General features: G+C 51.8%; 1 protein-coding gene across 12 annotated transcripts in view; it reads left to right on the top strand.

Moving 5' to 3' along the window:
* Positions 1–23,182, top strand: part of KAZN (kazrin, periplakin interacting protein) — a 406,166-nt gene that overhangs the window by 362,081 nt on the left and 20,903 nt on the right. For 10 of the 12 annotated variants that reach the window (XM_074377376.1, XM_074377377.1, XM_074377379.1 and 7 more), the window contains exons 7-8: positions 2,599–2,649; positions 4,094–4,217. In XM_074377376.1, the coding sequence (XP_074233477.1) occupies positions 2,599–2,649; positions 4,094–4,217 (175 nt within the window). Of the gene's footprint in view, positions 1–986; positions 2,650–4,093; positions 6,570–23,182 lie in introns of those variants that run through there. The other 2 variants (XM_074377387.1, XM_074377386.1) reach the window with 2 other exon arrangements.

Raw genomic sequence — 23,182 nt, 5'->3', positions numbered from 1 at the left:
GGGCCCGCGGGCTTCTCCTCCCAGACCATACCTTCCAGGGCTCGGGGCCTCACCACCACCACTTCCGTTCCCCTGTAGAGCCTGCTCTTGGTCCTTCATCCAGGAATGAGCCGGGGTTTTCTGAATTTCCAGGAGTTTTTGCACGTTTTGCCTCTGGAGAGGCATCCGGTGAATCTGTTTCAAGTTTGTTTGCTTTGCTTGCTTCTTTAATCAAATAGTTTTTGATTGCATGCTAGGCGCCTGCTACCAAGAGGCGCACCTAACTCCTGATGACAGCGGGGCAGACAATCAGGCTCCCCAAGAGTGAGCGGGTGAACGAAGGTGGGGTGGTCAAGCATATGGGGACAGGAGGACGCCGTGTCACAGCTCTGACGTGAAACACTGGGGTCAGGGTGCAGGGGCCCCTTTTCATTTCTGTTCCATCATGTGATTGATGATACGGAAGGCTCCCCCGCCGTGTCCTGAAGACACAATAGAATGGTCTTCAAATGCACCAGAAGGTTTTCTCAACAACTCAGTTAATGTTGTTTTACTAAAAACCAAGATGGATAATAAAAAAGAAATGGGATAAATACAGTGGAGGGAAAAAAAGACAAAAATTACCATTACTTGCCAGTGGGATGATTATCTACCTGGAAAACCCCACGAGAATAACCTGAAACGCCACCAGACTATTTAGACATACATGCCGGTACTGGATGAGTCTCCATTTCTAAGTATCAGTAACTTTTCTCTTTGTGAGTAACCATAATGGAAACTTCTTCCCAAATTTACAGTAACAATGAAGAGCCCTTATAAAGATAGCTGAGACTAAACTTGAAATAAGGTGCCTCGGCCTGGTGGCGTGGGCATCCAGGATGGCTGACTGGGGCCTCTCACGGCCACTTCGCAGCGGGGAGAAGGTCGCTTCAGGCCTGAATCCTGCTCAGGGCTGGGATTCTTTTTAAACTGGGGCTTAAGGAAGCAACCTGTTCTTTTGTTCCCAGGAGAGAACCCTGGTGACAAAGGCTGTCTTGACAACAGAACCAAGGCGAGGAAAGTGGGCCAGCAAAGGAGCCTCTGATGTCCACTTGCTGGTTCTGAGGGACCACTGCTGAGTTACTCCCACAGCCAGCAGGGCCCTTCCTTCCTACAGGGCGGGCCAGACACCCTGTAGCATCTGAGCACACCTCAAATGTCAATACCTTCCCAAGGGCCGTATTTTGTCTTCCCGTGGTGGGCCTGAGGGCGCTGTGACAGCCAAAAGGCTGCTGGAAAAGGGTTCTTTAAAGGCCTCTGCACTGCATGTGGCTCAGACCTAGCCTTTTGCCCAACTTGGCCTTGGCATATACCTGCTGCTCCAGGCAGCAGGTGCGGCATATTTATTCCCAAGCTCACCTTATACAGGGCCCTGCTGCCAGGAAACAGGCGCTTTGACAAGCCAGTCATCTACACAGGCATTTCAGTGGGCGCTGGCTTCAGCCTCTTCCCCATAAATTTGGCAAAGATGGCCCTACCCAAGGTAGATTTATCTTAGCTGCCTGCCAGACCAGTTCTGGTTGCAAACGTTGAGATGGGATTAGAAACTGAACTACCATTTGTTCCATCCCCGCCCTCCCTCAACCACCTTCATCCCCCATCTCAACAGATGCGCACACAGGTAAGCCAGGAAGAGCCTGAAAATAGCTCCAGGTAACCCTCTGTTCTCAGGCACTTGGCCTGGTACCAGCAAGAACAGCCTGGCCTGGGATAAGGATCTCCCCATCCTTTCATGCTCTGGCCACTTGCTTAGAGAAGAGGTGGGACTCAGCACAGAGAGGCTGGAGAAGGTTGATGGACACTGGGTCAGGTGACACTCAACTTTGTTTCTTCATGAGCACTTTGCCTGCAATTCTGGAAATGAGCACCAGGGGACTCCCTAGTAATAACTTTTAAGATCCCAATGATCTTTTACCCCCCAGGTAGAGCAGACCGATTCTGGGTTGTGACAAAGGCTTTTGCACATCCACGGTTGGGAACACTGGACCAGGAAGAACCAGACAGTCCCAAATTTGAGTTGCAGCTCTGGTTTTAATTAGCTCCATACTGTTGGACTGCCTTGAGCCTCTCTGTGTATCTGTAAATCAGGCTAACGAGCCCTGTCTGCCCCTCCACAAAAGAAGAGATTCACTGTGTTGTTTGGGGGGAAATTAGAGGCTGCATAATGCCCAGAGTCTTCCTGTCCCAAAATTATTTATTTTGTGCCTTTTTTCTATAAAGTTTTATTTCTTTAGGAAAAGCACCAACTGTAACCAACATCCAGTTCTAACTCGAAGGACCAACTGGGACAAGAACTTAGAAGCCTCGGAGTGACTGATATGTTGGTCAGAGGGTGTTAGGAGTCAAGAGGCCAGAGTAGGCAAGAGAGCACCCCAGGGCCTCTGACCAGGACCCTGGTCCAGGCAGCATTTCCATGAACCGCAGGCGCCATCATGGCGCTACCTGGAAGTGTCTGCTTCAAGGGTGGGGGGTGGATTCCCTAGTACCTTCCATGGAAGACCCCATGCTCCACGGGCCACCTCTGCTGTTGTGTGTCACGTGACTCTGCTGTTTCATCTTCCTCTTCTCCTTTGGCTACAGGGCGACAGTCCCGGCCCAGTTCAGAAGAACCTACACAACCCCATTGTACAGGTAGGTGTGCCTTCCCTCGCCACTCGGACCCTCCTTCCACCCCACCTTGACCGTGACTTCACCCCTTGTTCCCCCTGAGCTCTCAACATCCCCACTTCCATACTTGGGCACCCAGAACAGAGAGCATTTAAGCCACTATCTCAGTCACACGTGGGTTGGTGCCTGAGCGAAGCTTGGCACCTAGGTCTCCCCTTCTGTGTCGGCTTCTGGATCTGGACCCACTAAGCGCACCACACATCCTCCATGCAGCCCCGCTGAGTGTCTTCTGGCCGCCAAAGGCTGATGACCTGGGCTCTGGGCTCTTTGGGCCCCCTGCTGCAGAAAACTTCTTTTCATTCATTTTTAACATTTTAACACACTATCCTGAGTGAGGAAAGGGCTGCAGGGAGGAAAACAACATGAATTTAAGGGTCAGAAGGGGTCTCTGAGATCAGTTCTCTAGTCCTGGGGTTCCCACATGCTGGTCTCTGCACCACTCATCTGCATCAGGCCCAGCAGGGAGGATTTTTCCAATGCAGATTCCTGGGCCCTCCATCCTGGAGATTCTGATTCACCAGATGAGGGGGGTGGGACCTAGAATTCAGATAATTCTGATGTATTTAGGAATCATTAAATCTAGTCTAACCTTCACCTCTCTGACATATCATGTCACCCTGTGCATTCATATAAAGCCCCTAACAGTTTGCAAAGCTCTCCTGCAGCCATCACCCTAGTCCTGTATTTACTCCGACAGGAAGATTTCCTCTTCCTCCTCGTCGTCGTTGTGGTTACTGTTAACAATCCCCACATCACAGATGAGAAAACTGGGCTCAAAGAGGCTGTGGGCTCTATAAGGTTCCATAGGTAGTAACATAATTGGGATTAGAATCCAAGCCTCAGCCTCTACCGTGGCCAGTCCTGCCTCTTATCTAGAGCCTTAAGGGCCAGGGTCCTTGCTCTTGGCTGACGTGAAGCTGAGGTTTCCTACTTCCTCGTTTTCTGGGCTCTCCTATGCCCCCTTTCCCACGGGGACTTTTTCTGCAGTGAACTTATACACTTGCTGCAATGCCCCGAGTGCGTGGTCGTGCTCCTGCAGGCCCTCCACTAGCAGGCGAAGGCTGCGGGGAAACAACTTAAAAATGATAATTATAGTACAAACCCCACCAGCACCTGTTACCAAAGCTTAGTATGCGACAGGTGCTGTTCTAAGCGTTTTTATCCTCATTTAGCGACATCCTCTTGTCAGTCTTGGATGGGTCCCATTGTCCCCGAGAGGCTCTGTAAGTGGCCCAAGTCCGCTCAGCAAGCGTGGGGCAGACCCCCGGCTTTCTTACCCGCCGGCGCCCCCTACCCCGCCCCATCCCTCCCCCACCGGCCATCCCCCACCCCTGCCTGTCTCAGCCCCAGCTCAGCTCGCCTTTGTTCTTCTCCCCTCTCCCTCTGCAATCTGGCCCTGACTCCTCAGTCACTAGAGGATCTTGAAGACCAAAAACGGAAAAAGAAGAAAGAGAAGATGGGATTCGGCTCCATCTCGCGCGTCTTCGCCAGAGGGAAGCAGCGGAAGTCCCTCGACCCCGGCCTCTTTGATGGTACCGCCCCTGATTATTACATAGAGGAGGACGCGGACTGGTGATACCCGCCTCCCTTCGCCTGCTGCCCGGCGGGCGTGTCTGTGCGTGTGGACGTGCGTGCGAGCGTGGGGTGCGCGTCTGGGCGTGCGTGGCGGTGCGTGTGCGCGTGCGCGCGAGCTCTTGCGCACGTGGGCGCGGGTGTGGCCGCGCCCCGCCCACGTGGGCCCCGCCCCCGCGTCGCCACCTCTGTAATTGCTGTACATACTACAAACGTGTGTGACCCTGTCAATTCTCTGTTGTCTTTGGAGCGATATAGTTGTGTTGTTAATCTGGGTTTTGTTTTTGTTTCTTTCCATGTTTTTTTTTTCCTTTTTGTTTGGTTCTTTGGGTTGTTTCTTTTGTCCCTTCCCCTCCAACTCCTTTTTATGAAACTTGAAAACTTGAAGGACTGCTGTGTATTTGTAAATAACAAAACTATTGTGCACTCCGTGCTTGTAAATGTCCCTCGTCCGAACTGCTACTTCTGGAGCCCGTCTCCCCGAGGATGTGGTCTGTTTTTGATGTTCCCCCTCCCACCCCACTCCCAGTGTGAACGTGTGGGACCAGACCCTGTTCTCGGGGCGCGCCCAAGTCACTTTAACCACAAAACGCAATCGTCATCAGGGTAAGGTCCACTCTTCGCAAAGACTCGCGAGCCTGGCCAAGGGGCCCTATCTTGGCTGGGTTTGTCAGGGGCCAAATGGGCTCTTTTTTAACGGCCGGCCAGTTTCTAAATTGCGTTGCTGTTTCTTTATTTACGGGGAAAAGAAAATTGTTCCGTTTAATTTATTTGCACAAATGCAGAAGACTTATTCTAACTAAATTATTACATAAATATTGGAATGTATATTTTTCCACGGGGCGGGTGGGAGGCGGGTGTCTCTGCTGACTTCTCTAGTCTTTGATCATGCTGCTGCCAAACTGTGCAAGGTAGAGTTTAGGGTGGCCAGGACCCAGGGACCATTGGATTTCGAAGCTTGCTTTTTTCCGTTCTTTCTCCTCTCTGCCCCCTTCTCCCGCCCCTGCATGGAAGTGCGCTCTGCCTTTCTTCCCAACTATAGCTCTCTCCAGGCCTTTCTAGACATATTTATTTATCTGAAATACAGAGCACCGACCTCAGTGAGCAGAGTGCCTACTGTCATGGTCACTTCCTCTTGGATCTGTCTTTCGAGAGAAGCTGGGTATAGGGCGAGACAGCCAACTGCATGACCTCAGGGTACGACCACAGGGACCCTCGGCCTGAGTTGGTTCCATGAGGGCCCCGGAGTGGCATGTGGACTCCCTGAAGCTGTCTCTCATCCTTGGTTGATTCTGCACGTTGGCCAGGCAGGTGTCCCGGGGGAGGCCCACGTCTCAAGGGGAGGGCTGCTGGGGACACAGTGTCCAGCACCTCTGCCTTCCCTTTTCTGGTGGGTTCCTCCAGCCACACGTCACAGAATCTATCAGGATTCCTCAGGCCCTGTCCTCCAACGTGTCACAGCAGCCTGAGCCAGCTCCCCCCAGGAGAGAAGGGCTGGCAGGAACATCTGCCTATTTGGGGAGCAACGCTGGCCCCAGTGAGACTTCACCAGCAAAGGAACGAGTGCACTGCAGCCCCGGGTGATGGAGAACACGTGGGCTGCTCCACCAGGGCTCCCGAGGCCTAAAACTAGCCTTCCCTTTTCTCTTGACCTGTGACTCCCCCACTGCTCCACCTTAACTACTAACAGCTCAGTTCACACACCCTCTAAACAACAGTAGTTGCGCTTTCTGCTAACAGTAACATTTTCAGCTCTTACCAAGAAACAAGATTTTTAAATGCTGGAGCGTGTCTTATCAGAAGGGGTAGGATTTGTCCAAAGTCTCTAAAACAAACAGAAAAGCCCCAGTTGGCTGCTCCCTTTCCTTCGGACCTGATCGGGGGTGGGGAGGTCAGGAAGGAGTAGGCGGGGTACCTAATAAGGAACTTTCTGGCCTCCGCTGGCTGAGGGAAATCGCCAGAGCTGGCCTCCTTCTCAACAGAGAGATATTTTAGGAAATACGTTTCTCCCCCATGACTTTTTTTTCTTTTGGTTGATTTTTGTTTGCCCTTTACCTATGAGAAAATAAGATTGCAACCCCTCCTGGTAATGATTTAGTAGTTCCTTTTCATTTCAGTTTTTTGTAAATTAGGAGATAATTCTAAGAGTTACTGAGGATGATTTATTTAAGAGAACTACGTCAAATAGCGAATGAGTTATGGGTAACATTAGATGAAAATAACCTTTCCTGGGGGAAAGGTTTCTCGAAGGCATGGATGCAAACATAAAATATAAAAAAAAAAATCTAAATAAAGCTTATTTTAAAATATGATCGAACTCTTATGTTATTTGACTGCTTCTATCTTACTCCGGGTGGGAGGCAAAGCCTGGCATGTCCTGCTACTTGGAGGTCTAGGGCTGGGTCCTGAGGGAGTGATGGGAGGGGCCGAGGAAAGCTGGCTGGACTCTGGACCCCTGGAGGGGCTGAGGCCAGGGTGGCTTCCCAGAAACATCTCATCTTTGCCACCCTCTCTGTAATTTGGAGGAGCTGTCAGCATCCAGGGCTGCCCGTGGTCCTAATGCACCACCTCCGAACCTGGTGCCCTAGCCCTGTGTTCTCCAGCCCAGTGGCCCCAGTCAGCTTTCATCCGCTTCCTTCTCCCCCAGGCACTCCTTCCAGAGGTCCAGGGGGGCCCTGTGGGTTTGGGGCATGTTACTTCTTGCAGACCTCAGTGGGCCTCTGCATTGCCCTGACTTCCCACCTTCCCTGGGGACTGAGAGGAGCTTGAGACAGAGAGATTAAAGGAGCCACAAGGCTTCCCTGATGAAGCCAGCATGGGCCAGGCTTTTCCAAGCCCTGTGAGACCCCCCCCCCCCCAGATGCAAAGCCCAGGCCTCCCCTAGTGACTCTGCAGTATGGCCTGAGAAGAGGCCACCTGGATACCCCAGTCCATGACCGCAGCCAATGCCTTCAACCTCTGTCTCCCAGCTTAACAACAAATCCTCTCCAGCAGTAAGACTGATGGAAGACTGGCCTTTTAACTCCCCTTTCATTTCTGGTAGAAGAAAGCTTAAAGCACCATGACGTGTAGAGCATGCTGAGAAGTTAACAGAGCTCAGGACTGCAAGGAACTTAGGGACGGCTACCCCAGCTGCTCTCAACCTGGCCACACATTAGAATCACCTGCAGAGCTTTCAAAAAAAAAAAAAAATTACCGATGCCAGGTACTACATCCCTGAATCAGAGTGTTGTTAAACCCTCCCTGGTGCAGCCAGGACTGAGAACCACTGGGCTAATCGGAGGAGGGCAAATGGCCCAAACACACATGCCGCAGCTCTCCTCTCCCTGGCCTCGTGCAGACATCACTAATCAATCAAAGAGCCCTTCCCACCCAGTCCAAAGTGGCCTCTAGTTTCTTCACTTTACAAAGCCTCAGCCAGTCACTGCCAGTCAGAGCTGGCATACAAGGAGAAAGCCTCTTTGCCATCCACTCCGCTGAACAGATGGGGAAGCTGACCAGATTCTCACTATCATCCTGCAATCCTGTGGCCTTCTCAAGGGCCGGGCCACACATTCAAATCCACAGAGCTTAACTCAAAAGCCACATGACCTCCTTTGTTAATCTTCTCTACCCCTTGCCCCCAGTGGTCCAACTGCGAGTGGCATGATTAGTCAGGAAATTGGAGTAGGGCTGCCCGGGGCCTCTGGGGCCAGTGGACAGCTGCACACGTTGTGTACTGCGTTACTCCAGAAGGCACTCCTGTGTGAATGGCGCTGAGCTGTGCAGTGCACAACCTGCGTGGCTGTCCTCAGTGGCCCTCCTGCGTGCTCTCCTACCCGTGCTGGCAGGCTCCGACAGGCGTAACCTAATCATAGTAATAACAATATCTAACATTAGGCACTTACCATGGGCCAGGGTCCATGCTGCGCACGTGACACGTATTAACTCAGTTAACCCTGCAGTGGCGACGTTATTGATGAGAAAACCGAGGCAAAGTAAATCATCCGGGAAATATTAGACCTGGGCGTCCAGCCTAGGGCATCTAGAGCAAGTGCCCCGAACCGCCCCTCTGTCTGAGCAAGCAAGGGGCTGGGGCGGAGCAGGCGGCGGCTCTGCTGCTTGAGTCGGGCCAGGTGTGAACCTCACCACCCCCACCCCCGCCTCGCCCTCCACCAGCCCCCGGCACAGCTTAGCATTCGCTTGCTTCTGTAACTGAGCCTATTTCTGCTAGCCTTTTACCCCCATGCCCCGAACACCCACTCCCAGAGGTGGGGAGGGCAGAGCCAACGCAGCCGCGGTCCGGCCCTCGCGCTCCATCTCTGTTGGAGGCCTGCCTCCCCGCGCCCTGCTGCGGAAGCCCTCCCTGAGCCAGAGCTGCTGTTCCCTGAGGCAGGAGGGTCCCCTCCCGGCCACAGGCTGAGCCCGGGGGGTGCCAGGAGCCACCCCATGCCAATGCCCGAAGGTTACTGGGCTGCTGCTGGGCTCCTGGGGACTCCAGGGGGGTAGTGGAGCTGCCAATGAGAGGTTCTCAGCCCTATGACAATAGGACCTTAAAAATATCCATGGGCCTTCTCACTAAAATCCGCAACTCCCCCCTCACCGACCCCCTCACCCATCTGCCCCGAACAAGCGGCTCTTAAGCTTTTTCAACTCAGACCCCACCAGGTGGGGCAGAACCCAGGTGGGCCACGCTTCCCTACTTCCTACCTCTTCCCATTTTCCTGTGGAAAAGGAACCTGATGCTAATAAAGAATTAAGAGGGAATACCTATCATTAACTATCTTGTAAAGGGAGAGGTTCGTAATTTTATAAAAGAAATGCCCTGTAAACTTAGAAAGAACTTAGGAGTTTGATCTTGACTGCGTGTTAGAAGTTGTTTAACTATCAAAGTTATAGCACATCACCACGCAAGTGTCCGGTTGAGGGTCTACGTCTCAATGGCATCGGAGTGGGATGTGGATGATTCATACCTGAACCACACTGCGTGGCTGTCTTAAAGCCCAGTCACTGAAAAATGTGCAGATACGCAGCCCTGTGCTGTACACCCCCAACAAACTGAATCCACGAGAAAATTATCTCAAGAGGATTCATCTTTAAGAAGCAAGACTAGCAGCAACTGAAAACCTTGACCTTTCCTTCCTGGAAATGGCAGGACTTCCTAGCATGTCCCCAGGGGAAGCCTTGTGATGTTGTCAGGCAGGGTGCAGCAGGCCTGCTTCTGAATCAGTCCCTGGAAAACAGTGGCTAACTGTGCCTTTGCACTTCCGAGTTTCAGAGTTTGGAAGTCTTTGATTGCTTTCTTAATGGGTTACCCGTGAGTAGCAGTTAACTGCACCCAAAGTAAGAGAATCTATACAACTGCATGCCTTGTTCCATCTGGAGGACCCTTGCAGCCCACCAGGGGGGCAGGCCAGGCCTGGGTAATCGCTCTGGCTCTGGCCTGGCATCTGATTTCAAGCGAGTAGTTTGACCTGTGAGCTTCAGCATCCTCACCTACAAAGTAGGTGCAATAACCCTTCCTTCTTCGTGGGCTCGGAAATGTGGGCTGAGTGTGTTTTGGAGCCTGGAAAGCTCTGGCCTCATGGCGTATGTTCTCCAGGATTTGAGTGGATTTAAGTTCAACCAGAGGTAGGAAAAAAGTGTGACATACATCTTGAGCCCAAAGGTGAATCTTGAGCCCCGAGGGTGAAACTGGGGCATCGGGCTATGGGAACCTGACATCCCTCAGCTGTGCGCACAGTCCTAGAGTCCAAATTCCCTTCCAGCGTTGCTTTGTGAGGGAATCTGGGCTTCTCCACCTCAGAAAAGTGAGGGTTTGATGTGGTTGCCCCTAGAATCTACCAGCTCTGAAAACATTCTGTCTTTCTTGAGTTCAAATAAGGACATTCTCTGCTATGGCTTGCATGGAGAAATTTAGACCATGGGAAGCAATTAGGCTGCTCAAGGCTGGGTTCTTGAGGTAGAAGCTCCAGGGGTCACCCCAGGGTGGCACATTTATAAGGAGATGTGTGTCAGAGCCCTGGGCCAGCCTAGTCCGGCAGTAAGGGGTGCCTCAAACTCTTTACAGATATTTACTCATATGATTCTTCCAACAACCGTCTAAGATAAATACTGTTATTGTCCCCATTTTACAGATGAACAAACCAAGGTACAGAGAGGGAAAGTTCTTGCCCAAAGTCACACAGCTAGGAAGAGGCAGAACCTGGATTCAACTCCAGCAGCCTGGCTCCAGAGTCCGTGTTCTCAGTAACTGTGCTACATAGTCTCTGATTGGCCACTGGCCCCTGAGTTCTCCCCTAGGCACAATTGATCAACAGAAAGCTTCAGAGAACTTAAGAAAGCCTCACTAGCCTCGCCCTGTAGGCTAGCTCTTTGGAGCTCAATTTCTCCACCCAATAGAGGAAGAAATTGGAATAATCGGGGGGGTTGCAAACTGTGTTCCACGGAAAACTTGGGGTTTCCTCAGAGATCCCTCAAGAGGGGGCCACAGCTGGTGAAAGAATGCGCAGGCAGGACCCAAGCCCCACCTTCTGTCAGAAGCTCTGCTCTCACTCCTCCATGCAAGAATCCATTTGGAGGATCCCATCCTAGAAAAAAAGTGAGCAAGAGGAAAAGAAAACAAGAGGTTTGAGAACCACACATAGATCTGTAGTTGTCAAATCTGATCAAGTCTTGAGTTTTAAGGATACAGATTCCCAGGCTTCGCCCACACCTACCGAATTAGAAGGTCTGGGGGTGAGACCCTGGGATCTGTAACCAGCTTCCGACTGTGGCCTCAGCTGCAGGGGGTCACGTGGGGCTGTGGCCGGGGGCAGCATCCTGCCCTTGGGCTTCAGCGCAGACTTGCCGTTTGGAAGCTTCCCCGAGGGGCCATCACGAAGTAGGTTGAGGCCACCATCCTGGAGCAGCTCCAGATCCCCCAGGGAGGGAGGAACCACACCCAAGTAAGACCCCAGGCTGCCCGCAAGGCAGAGAACCAAGGGCATGGGCAGGTGTGAGTACCTGCTGCCTCCCAGGCAGCCTCAGAAGCCCACAGCTGTGCCCCTATTAGAGTCACAGAGAGGGTCCTCGATTTTCCTAGAGCCACACAGCCAGGAGTGGTGGGGGCAGGAGGCAAACCTGCGTGAAGTCCAAGTTCAGAGCGTGATGTCCACCATCTCAGACTTCACCTGACCTGCAGCTGACTGTGGCTTCTGCCCAGCCTTGGCAGGATGCGCTGGCCTTGGCCTGGTGCCCCTGTGGACGTCGGGTGGTGAGCCCTAAACTGGGAGCAAGGCAGCCCAAGTTGTGCCCTGGGGAGAGGTCAGGGGTGGAGCTGCTGCGGAGGAGCCCAGCCTTCTCCATCCCAGAAGTCCCACCAGCCCCAGCCCAGGGCAGTCAGGAGCCCTGGGCCTAGCTCTGGACATTCCCAGCTTGGATAAGGACTCGCTGTGTGACCATGGGCAAGTCAGTTTCCCTCTCTGGGCCTCGGGTCCCCTCTAAAACAGACCAGATCAGTGGTTACCCACTTGTGGCCTGTGGAGTCTAATGAGTCCCTGGTGTCCTAGGCCAATTCCCCCATTACACTGATTGCCCCTCAGCCCAAAGCTCCAGTTTATTTATCTTATAGATTCGACTTTGAGTCAAAGTTCTGCAACATGAAGGCAGCGTAAACTCCATGGCTTAGGTCCTGTCTAAGCTCTGTCCGAGGGCCTCCGGGATGAGCAGAGGCAGGGGCTGCCTGGGGCCTCCTCCCGCCCTGGCCTTGTGGAAAAGTTACTCCCCAGGGACACCCCCAGACTTCCCTGCTCACTCTCACCCCTCCTCCGCCTTGGAAGGAGGTGCTACAAGCCCCCTCCCTCTTCAACTCTGGCAGAACAGGAAAGTGGAAGCTACTCACGGGCCCCCCAACTTCTGAAAGCCTGCAAGTCAAGGGCCGGAGATCCCCCCAGGGGGCCATACATGTCCCCTGGAGGAACCCCAGTGAGACTATGTTGAACAATGCCACTCCCAGGCCACAGCCCTTCACAGTTTACAAAGCCCTTTCACAGGCAGACTAGGGTCAAGGTTAAGACATAAATTCTGGGCAAACACTCTGGGTTCAAACCTCAGTCCTGACATGTACCACCTGGTAACCACAGGTGGGTTACTTAACCAGGCAGTGCCTCAGTTTCCTCACATGGACACTAGGGACAATAAGATGTTGTCGGAGGCGGCTGCAAATGAGTTACTAAATATAAAAGGCTTAGCTCAGGTAGCAGTAAATGTTTGTGACGATGACAATGGTGACAGTGACAACAATGATCTATCTCGTTTCAGCCTCTCACCAGCCCCGCGAGGTAGGCAGAACAGGCCCCTTCGTGCAGATGCCAAGACTGGCCCAGGGTAGTTCAGCTGCCGGGGCCGGCCCAGGTACAGGGCCAGACAGAGCAAGAGTTTTAGAGCTGAGAGGGCTTAGGGTGGCCTCTCACCCACTCCTGTCACATCACAGCCAGGCAGGGCCTCGGTGGCTGAGCCGGTTCCGGAACCCGGGGCTGCTGACTCCCAGGCCAGGGCCCCGAGCTGCCGCAAACCACAAGAGTCAGCCAGGGGGAAGACACAGCCCTGGGTCAATCCATTTTAGAAACAACGCATAGTATCGCCAACATAAACATTAGCTTTTTTTCAAGTTTCTGGCAAGTTCTGCAGTGAAGAAAACTGTTTCATTTCTCTCCACTTTGTATTTCCCAAACTCAAGTGACCACGGAACCATGCCTTTTCATCTAGTTCCATGGAGCACTCTGGGGAGGGTACCGGGGTGAGTGGCTCCTTCAGCCCCATTTATTCCGTGCCTGGAGGTGCTGAGTCAGTGGCTCTTTGGAGATCTCTAAGCGGCCACATTTCTGACTTGTTTTAGCCACAGAAAGTCCCCATGGCCCACGTGGGATTCCCGAGTGCCTTAAGAAGTAAGGTGAGCCAAGTGCAGGGCCAGTGGGGTCTGGACCTCTGTCTATCTGAGCATCTCCTTCACTCACCAAGAAGCTGCATCCATGCAGCATCTGCAGAGGCAGAAAGGCCCCCGCAGATTGGCTGAGAAATGCCAGTCCCAGAGGCTCATTTTGCTGCCATCCCAGGTGTAGACAGAGGGCCCTATTGCCACAGGGCCCTGGGGCAGGGAGAGTTACGGGCACGCCGTCCTGCCAGGACCTCTGGCTGCAGCTGCCCAGTCACGCCCCCAGCTCTGAGCTGCTTTCCTAATTGCCTTCCCTGGGACAGGCTGGCGATGTTGGAGTCACATCCAAATTGGCCCCACGCCTGCCCAGCACCAGCTTCCTTTCTGGTTAGGAGGCCCATGTCTCTGGGGGTGGCATGGAGCCCGAGGCTGGGGGGCACACAGGCCAGGGAGGGGAGAAGACCATCTCTGTCAGCTCTCACTTTAGAGACCAGAGTTGTGGTGCCAGAGGAGGAAGCTCTCTGAAAGTCGGAAGGAATCCGGGGGCTGGCTACAAGTTGAGGGTTGGAAATAACAGACCCGGTTACCTATGGCAGCTCGGGTGTGTGAATCACTCCCCAGCTCCCTCCATCTCTTCATGTGTGCGCAGGAAACAGAGTCATTCCAGTGACAGCCTGAGCCCAGTAGAACTGACCACAACCAAGCAGTCAGAGAGGGGTGTCGAGGGAAGACCCAGGCTGGGGAGCCCGATCTCTGGGTTTGTCCCAGAGTCAGCACTTAGCTGAGTGACCCTAAGCCAGCCACCTAGTCCTTTTGAGCCTCAGTTTCCCCCTCTGTGAAATGGACAAAAGACTGCCTCTCTCACAGGGCTGTTGCAAAGACAGAATCAGAAATGGATAGAAGCGGCCAGCATATTGCAGCTGCCTGTCCCAGCCCAGCGGGAGGCTTTGAGACAGGAAGTGGGACCAGGGGGATAAAACCCAGGCTCTGAAGCCCAGCTGTGCCCCGTGCACACAGCTAACAGGTGTTTCTGAGCTCCACTTTCCTCATCTGTAACAGGGGCCTCTGGGAACCCGCGTCCACCTCCCTCCCAGGGGAGGATGCAGTGCGCCACACCCACGCATCATACAGCACCAGGCAGTGCTCGCTGTCCTGATGGGGGAGGCCTCCCGTGCGAGCTGGAGTGACATTCATTGTCTGCTGTTCTAGATCAGCTCTAAGGGGCCCCACTGCAGGGTGTGGTTGGTGATGATGACAAGGACTCACCTCTGTGAGCATCCTCACGGCCAGCCCTGTGCCGGGCTCATACACGCCCATATCACCAGGTCAGCGCAGGGGGTGCATGGGGGCTGCAGAGCCACAGGGTTCCACATGCTCCATCTAAAGGAAGCAGCCTCGCTGGGCTCCAGTGCTTCCAGAGCTCCTGGTTTTTCAAGAGAAGCCAAAAATATCATATAATACACCCCAGTTCTTTAATGTTAGCAACCTTTTTTTTTTTTTCATTTTAGTGTCCTTTAGAAAAAAAGAAATTTTGTGGCCCCAGTATGTCTCCAGGCCACCAGCTCTGCCCTCTCCCGTCTGGATTCTCTCTGTGAGCTTGTCCAGCCATAACATCCTTGTCTTTCCCCTTGATCAGAGTCCCTGGGCCCAGATAGGTGCCTGTTTCAATACAGCACACATCCTCCTTCACTGCAGGGCCCTCCTGCCCTTCCCTCTCTGGACAGCCAAGCAGCAGGAGGACCACACCCATTTCTGAACCCAGAGCAGTACCCCCAGTGCTTGGGGTGTTTGGGGGAGCAGCGGTGGGACTGTCCTCAGAAGCCTGCAGTCAGCCCAGGAATCCTGAGCCCCCAGGAACTCCGGCCCCCAGAGGCCCACATGGCCGGCAGGACTGGGTCAGCCCACCTGCAGCCTGAGAGCCCAGCCAAGTCACCAAACTACTTCTCATGGACTTGGCCGGCTCTGTGGGACTCAGATAGAGAGGATGTGGGGGAAGGATGCTTCATCTTCAGGTGCAGGTGCTAATGGGCCTGACAAAAGGGCGACTCCATGCTTCCCCAGAAATCCCAGCAGGATGCATAGTCATCACTGTGGAGACAGCTGCAACCCAGAGGCCCAGGGAAGTGGAGAGGGGGTCAGGCTGAGGACTGAGGACTGAGGGAGAAGATTGGCTTTGTACAGTATGACTTGCTGACATTCACTGAGGGCCTGCTGCGCCAGGCATGTGTAGACACTTTACATACGCTCATTAAGTCATTCAACAAACATTGGCTGACCACTTTCTACGCTCCAGGCCTAGTGCTAAGGGCTGAGGATGCAGATGTAAACAATGAGATGACGTAAAGTATCCTCGTGTAGTCGTCACCAAAATCACATAAGTGTGTATTATTGTCTCAACCCTACAGATGAGGAAACCGAGGCTCTGAGGGGCAGCCCAAGGAGACATAGTAAGTGATGAAACAAGACTAGGAACTGGGGGCCAGCACATTATTGCACTACACCCCTGTCTAGGCAGATAGACGTGAAGTTGATAAAACCATGAGCCGTTAGAAGAAGGCTTGCTTCTCTCATTTCCAGAATTCTGGTCCTGGAGGGAGGCCGAACAGGGGTGTCACAATTAAAGGAGGTCATCGAAGAGGGAGGAGAAGGCTTATTTAATGAAGTGGGTAGAAATGTCCCAGGGTATTCTGCCTTGTGCCAAGGCTCTGGAATTGACAAACATATCCATGGGTTTGAGAGGGGCTCCCAGCCCTGGCTGCAGACACTGCCAGGTATCGCATTCAGGATGCATGACTGACCACCATGATGAGCACCCGTTTTCTCTGAGATGGTTCCTATAGGCATCTGAGTTGTAGGAAGGCCCCCAGCACGAGCTTCGCCAAAGGGCTCTTTATTTTGGAGGAAACTATACAAATGCTACTCCTGAACATCTTTCTTGTTCCTACATTGGCCTTTGGGCAGGAAGTACAGTCTCTCACCACTGGTACCCGAAATTTCCAGGAGGCAGTCGCAAGCCTTTTTGAGGGAGGTGGGAGCTTGGACAGGTGCATTATTCGATGAGGATCCAAAAAGAGGCATCGCCTCCAAATGCCATGCCCAAGCCAGAGGATCCTGGATCTGACTTAGCGGTGGTCCCCTGTTCCAGTGAGCAAATGCATGGGGTCTCATGGCCATCACAGGGACCACAGTCCACTCAGCTCATGGAAGCAGGCTGAGCAGAGATGTCCTGAGGCCCACAGGGGAGCTGGGAGGGTCAGTGAAGGGAAGAGATGAGACTGCAGATCCATTAGGGGTCCCCAGACCCCACACCATCCATCACTCCCAGCTTTGCCTCCAAGAACTTGCACTATCCCTTTATGGGCATGTGAAGAAGATGCCTCCTGCCCATAGCCTCTGTTTAAAGATTCCCTTCACTCCTCACAGAATCCACCTTCCAGGCCCACTTACCAGTAAGGAGGTTGGCCAGGAAAACAGGTCAGAAAAGAAGCCCGAGGCTGGGAATACACACGGAGGCCAGCGGCCAGCTGGAATATTTTCCTGGTGGAAGCAAAAAAGGCAGGAGATGTCAGGTGCAAGCTAGACTCTAAGAAGGACTTCCCTCCCAAATGTGGGTACTATTCAGCATTGCAGCAGGTCATCGAGGAGGAAAAAGGAAAGTTTTGATGCATTTTTTTTAAAAAGCAGACAGTCGCTCTCTTTGGATCATCATTTGTTTGCCTTCCCTGGACCTCTTCTGAGAATCTTCCTCCGAAGGCTGTAAAATTAGGAAATACTTGCCAAGCGTACACCTGGGAGATTTGCCAGCTCCATGAAATCAATTCCCTGACACCTCGGACAATACTCGGGCTGGCGGGAAGGGTGGCTGGAGGGAGGTGTCCTCCGAGGCTAGGGGCCTGTTGGGCCAGGGGACAGACACAGTGAACACAGCTCAGACGCTGGCCGGGCAGTAGCACCCAAAATGAGGGGGAGGGAAGGAGCCCTCCCTGGCGAGAGCAGAGCTGTGATGGACTTCTCTGCGCACGACATGGGTTAGTGCATTTTAAGGGACACGTGGTGGTGGGAGTGCCCTCAGCTGTTAGCTCAGGGCCTCCAAAGGCCCACTGACTCTGGGGTCGGGGTGTTGGGGGTTAGTGGTGGCCACCCGGAGTCCTGCCATCACCCCAGTGGTGGCACAGTTGGTGACTTGATGCCATTTAGACCACGCTGTCCCCGCGGCCCATGCTCCGAGGGCCTGACCTTTGCACAGAGTATTTCGCAGGCATTGTGACTGAGGTTTTAGCGAAGCATCTCCATCCAATGCAGCGGCCGTTATCAGGGCATAAAATGTCACTTTTTCACATTTGAATGCAGTGTTTAAAAAAATGAGAATTCAGCTTTTTGGCTTGAAAAGTGTTGACAGGGGCTCCCCTGCCACGGCCGAAGGGCAGGGAGTTCTGACCGGGGTTGGCTGCCGGAGCAGGGCTGGTCTGAGGACAGAGGGGCCGGGGATGGAAGGATGGGGGCACTAGGAGCAGCCACGCTGCGTGCTCACTGGCCTCAAGTGGGTGGAGGCCAGGGACGCTGCTAAACACAGGATGGCCCAGTGACCAAGAATTGTCCGCTCCCAAATGTCATTCAATGGTGCCAAGCTCGAGAAGCCCTGCCACAGGCAAAGAAAAAGGAGTGAGATCACGTGTACATTTGAGGAACCACAAGCATCTTGACGTGGCCTAAAGGAGGTGCGGCTGGCTGAAGGGGCGCCTGGAGTGGGAGGCCTGCTCCCTCCCTCCTCACCTCCAACCTGCCTGCCTTCTTTTAACTAAAACGCACAGAGCCCGCCCTGCTCCAGGCAGCAGCGGGCTGGAGCTGGAGCTGGAGCTCAGACAGGCTCGGAACTGGTTCCCATCTCCAAGTCCAGTGCCTCATGTTGGAAACTGAAATCGGCCACAGTGGGCATAGTCACACCAGTGGGGAACAAACAAATGCTACAAATCCGAACACTTTTTAAAAATACAAGAGCTGGTTGTTAAACATTTACCAGCTCACCACTGGTCTGGGCCCTTGCTCGGTACCAGAGACACCCAGGGAGCAGAATGGACCCAGCTCCTGTCCTCACGGAGCTGACATCTAGTGGGAGGCAGGGACACTCTGCAAATAACGACACAACCGTTAATTAACTTCAGCTCTGAGAAGTGCAGGCTCGGCACCTGGCATGATGACAGCCTGAGTGTGGGTTGGGGGGCATGGAGGTGTGTATGTTTGGGGGGGCAGGGGCTGGCCTCCGCTAGTTGACAAGAGAAGTGGTCCCCGAAGAGGCGACATTTAAACAGAGCCCTGAAGGTTTTGCAGGAGCTCAGGCAGAGAAGACAGCAGGAGGCCACCTTTCAGACAGACAGAGCAGCAGGTATAGCTGAGGAGGGTGGAGAGGCAGGAGCACTGGGCTCCCCAGTAGCCCGGGGTGCTCAGGGTGTCGAGGGAAGGGGTGAGAGACTGAGAAGCTAGCAAATCTGGGTCACACGGAGCCTTGTCATGGAAGGAACCTGGGCTTTATCCAGGGAGCCAGTGAAAGGTACTGAGCAGAAGAGTTCCCCTGGGCAGTTTCCAATTAAGAACAAAACAAAACGGTATCGTCCATCCCTTTCCCATAACTTGGGTTTTTACCACAGCTAATGGCATTAAGCATCACCATGTACCAGGCTTGGGTGACAAAGAGTTGGTTAGATTTGACCACTGACTTAGGGATTCCCTTGGTGGCAGGCAGGGCAGGTGGACAGACCCACGCATGACATGCCAGCAGAAAATGAGAGTGCTGAGCAGTCAGGGCACATGGCAAGAGGGATGTCCATTCGGGGCAGTGCAGAGGAAGGCAGACTCTAAAGGACCTTCCCGTATAAAACCACTAAAACCTGAAATAAAACATACTTTTTAATACATTGCTGGCCTCATCAAAAGTAAGGGAAATTCCCGCGATGACCCCATCCAAAATCTAAAGGCTGTGAGCTACCAGGACAGGAGCAGTGAGTGATGACCAAATGCGAAACCCTAAGTCTGTCCTGGGGACAGATGCTGGCATCAGGGCTGGTAACAGGAGAGCAAACCTTGTTGGGGGGCGGGAGGAGGATGCAAAGCCAAAGATCAGAACCTGTGACTCTCTCCTCCTCCCAGGGCCTCTCTGACAACAACGAAGTGGTCCCTGCTCCCAGGTACCATCCCCACTCCCTACCTCCTCCCGGCCCCAGCAGAAGCCATGTCCACCCTCTCTGGAGGAAAGTGTCTGCTATTTAGACCCCAAAGATCCCCATAAGGTCAAATATGAGTTCAGCATGCAGGAGAATCAGCAGAAACAAACGGCAAATTTGGACCCCCCAACCCCTTTCAGACACAGTAGTTATCAATACCAAATACAAGATAGTATGTACGCGATATTTAAGGAAACTTAAGCTGAAATCATAGACCTAAACAAACAACTATCCAGAAAGACCAGGCAAACTTGAAAAAGAACCACATAGAACTTTTAGAAATTTAAATATATAGAGAGTTGGTAACATTTTTTTAAAAGGATGGGTTAAACAGCAGACTAGCTGAAGAGAGAATTGAAAAATGGACAGTATGTCTATGGAAGTTATACAGAATGCAATGCAGAGAGATAAGTTGATGAAAACCATTGAGAAATTAAAATTTTCTGGTCCACTACAATAGCCACCAGCCACATATGGCCATGTCAACTTATATTTGAATTCATTAACATAAAATAAAATTTAAAATTCAGTTCCTAGTTGCACTAGCCATATTTGAAGTGCTCATAGTCACATGTGGCTAACGGCTCTCATATTGGACAGTGTAGACTGCAAGCAGACCTCAGAGATGTGGTGGGTTGGGTTCCAGACCACGGCAGTGAAGTGAATGCCACAATAAAGCAAGTCAGATGAGTTTTTTGGTTTCCCAGTGCATGTAATAGTCATGCTACACTGTATTACACTCTATCAAGTGTGCAATAGCATTATGACTAAAAAAAAAAGGGTACATACCTTAATTTTAAAATACTTTATTGCAAAAAAAAAATGCTGACCATCACCTGAGCCATCAGCAAGTTGTAATCTTTTTGCAATAGTAACATTAAAGATCACTGCTCACAGGTTGCCATAACAAATATAATAATAAAAAAAAAGGTCCAACCCCAGGGGAGAGCAAACAGAATGGGAAAAGAGGGAATATTTTAAGAGGTAATGGTTGAGAATATTCCAGAAATAAACCCACAGATACAGGAAGTGCACTTATATCAATCAGGATAAATAAAAATAAGTCCACGACTATCCACTTCATAATGAAACTGCAGAACACTACAGACAAAGAAAAAAAATCTTACAAGTAGCTAACAAAAGAAAATCAGACTGGGAGCCAACTTCTCTTTAACAAAAAGAAGAAAGAGACAGTGGAGCAACGTCTTCCAAATGCGAAAAAAAGGAAAAAAACTGCCAACCTAAAACCGTGTAGCCAGCAAAACTCTTTAAGAACAAGGGTGAAATATAGACTTTTTTTTTTTTTTAAGGTAAACAAAAGTCATACGCGCTTACCACCAAAACACTCTTAATAGAGGAACTTTTAAATCATGTTCTTCAGGAATAAGAAAAGTTATCCCAGAAGTGAGGTCTGGGACACAAGAAATAAAGAAATCGGTAAACATGTAGGTAAATTATTTTAAGCAAATATTCTCAGTATAAGGTAATCGAGATGGCAATAAACTGTGACAATAGAAAGAATTATCCTGTTTAGGAGAGGACATTAAAGTATTCCTCAACCCGAGGTTCTGTTGAGATAAACAGGCACAGTAAGACTTCAAGAGTAATTATTAAAGAAGGTTCTAGAACTTGAGCATATGTCAGAATCACCTGGGGGGCCTGTTCAGTCACAGATTACTGGGCCCCACCCCTGCAGAGTTTCTGTCCCAGTTCTGCCGTGGACTCCCAGAATTTTCATTTCTAACAAGTTCCCAGGTTTTGTTGCTCCTCTTGGCCCAGAGACCATGCTTCCAGAACCACTGAACCAAAAACAGAGAAGTAGGAGGCTTAACTTCCAAACCAACAGAGGGGGGAGACCGGAACAAGAAAATGAACAAACAAAAATCTTCATCCAGACCCTCTCTGCCCAGTGAAAATAAATTGCAAACCATATACATGATCTTAGATTTTCTGGTAGGGGCATTGAAAAGTAAAAAGAAACGGGTGATGAGTGAGCCTGAATAATATATATTTTATTTAACCCAGGATACCCCAAATATTGTCATTTTAGTATGTGATCAATATAAAAATTATGAATGGATAGTTTATTTTTTTTTTGTACAAAGTCTATCAAAATCCAGGGTGTCTTTTCTGCTGAATTTAGAGTGTATTTTATCCTGTCAGCACTGCTCACCGTGGGCTCACCACACTGTACTGGACAGAGCCAGTCTCAACTGTGAGTGACAGGAGCCTGCAGAGGTCAGAGGACCCCACGCAGCCACTGAGCGCCCCCTGTAGGCCAGACACCGGGCCCAGCACTTCGCATGCATGAATGTATGGTCTCCCTCAGGCCTCACATAGACCTGTTATCACCCCATGTCACAGATGGGGAAAGCGAGGCTGGGAAAACTGAAAATACCTCCCCAGCATCCTCTGGCTGGTAAATCCAGCTCTCTCAGAGTCCAAGGCCAATCTTGGAACCTCAGGGTTTCTGTCGAGGATTTTCTATAATCTTTCAGGCCAGAGAGTAAATATTTTAGGCGTTTTGGACCAGACAATCTGTCACCACTACTCAGCTCTCCTACTGTTAACAGGAAAGCAGCCTTAGACAATGTGTGAACAAATGAGCATGGCGGTGTCCCAACAACATTTTATTTAGGAAAACGGGGAGAGGGCTGGACTTGGCCCTCACGCTGCAGTTCGCCAGCCCCTGTGCTAGGCCAACAGTTTGCAGGAAACCTCAGTAACCAATTGCTGATGTTCTGTGGTGCGTGCATGTGCTCGGGGTCGGAGAGAGGATGCAGAACTTGTCCTTCCAGGGTCACCACGGTCCTCCCGGTGTTTGGAAGGATCCGGAGTGTTTGCCTCTTGGTGGCACCTCTCCGGACTTTGCCAGGGGCTCAACCGGCCCCTCTAACACCGCAGCCTTCGCAGAGCTGCCTGGCTATAAACTTGAGTTATTCCCACTCTCAAGGCTGAGACAGAGGGGAAATAAAAGCCAGAACTGATGGAATCCCAGACATAATATCCGGCACCATAATGCCTACATTTTGGAAATTGCTTTTAATTAATGGTTCATGGCCCCACAGACCCCCACTCCCCACCCCATCTTCCTGCAGCATCCTTTCCTTGGAGTTCAGTCCTGCGGGGTCGGGGAAGGAGGTGGGCTGGTGAATAGCTGTCTTTTCTCAGAAGCCGAAATGTTGCTCACATGAACCAAAGTGGCCTCTGGCATTCCTTGAGCCTGGACGCCATAAATAATGTGAATTAAAAAGCCAGCTCCCCTCGCAGGCCTGGGGCCTGTTAGCTCCAGAATAACCCACACACATTCACAGAGACACACCGAGCTCAGGAAAATACACACTCACGGGAAGTCTGCTTTTTCCCTTTGTCCACTTCTCTGTCATCCCCTCTCCTCAGTCGATCTTTCTGTCTTTGTCTCTGTGGCACTAGTCCTTTCCTGGACGTGCTCTTACAGCGTCTCTTCCATTCTCTCTCCCTCTCTCTTCGTCTCTCTCCCTCCTGTCTTTCCCCTTCCCATGCCCCTTGATCTCCCTTACTCGGGGGACACAGAGCCAAACAACACACCCCCTCCCCAGTGGCCTTGACACTGAACAGACAAATCCACCCCTGACCTCACAGACAGCCCCGCCCCTCCCACCTGGACCAGGCCGGAGTCCAGTGGGACAAGGAATTTCTGCCCAGCTAGGCTTGACAACAAGTGGGACTGGGTCCCCTCTCTAAGCACCTGAGCTGAACTCAAGCCACATTTCCTTCAGGAATGCAGGGAGACTGAGGCAAATACTGCCGGGTGTCACCAAAAAGTGCCTGAGCC

Source organism: Camelus bactrianus, chromosome 13 (genome assembly GCF_048773025.1).
Source record: "Camelus bactrianus isolate YW-2024 breed Bactrian camel chromosome 13, ASM4877302v1, whole genome shotgun sequence".
NCBI classification, from domain to species: Eukaryota; Metazoa; Chordata; class Mammalia; order Artiodactyla; family Camelidae; genus Camelus; species Camelus bactrianus.
Note: the sequence above shows the minus strand (reverse complement) of the source record. Positions and strands in the feature narration are given on the sequence as shown.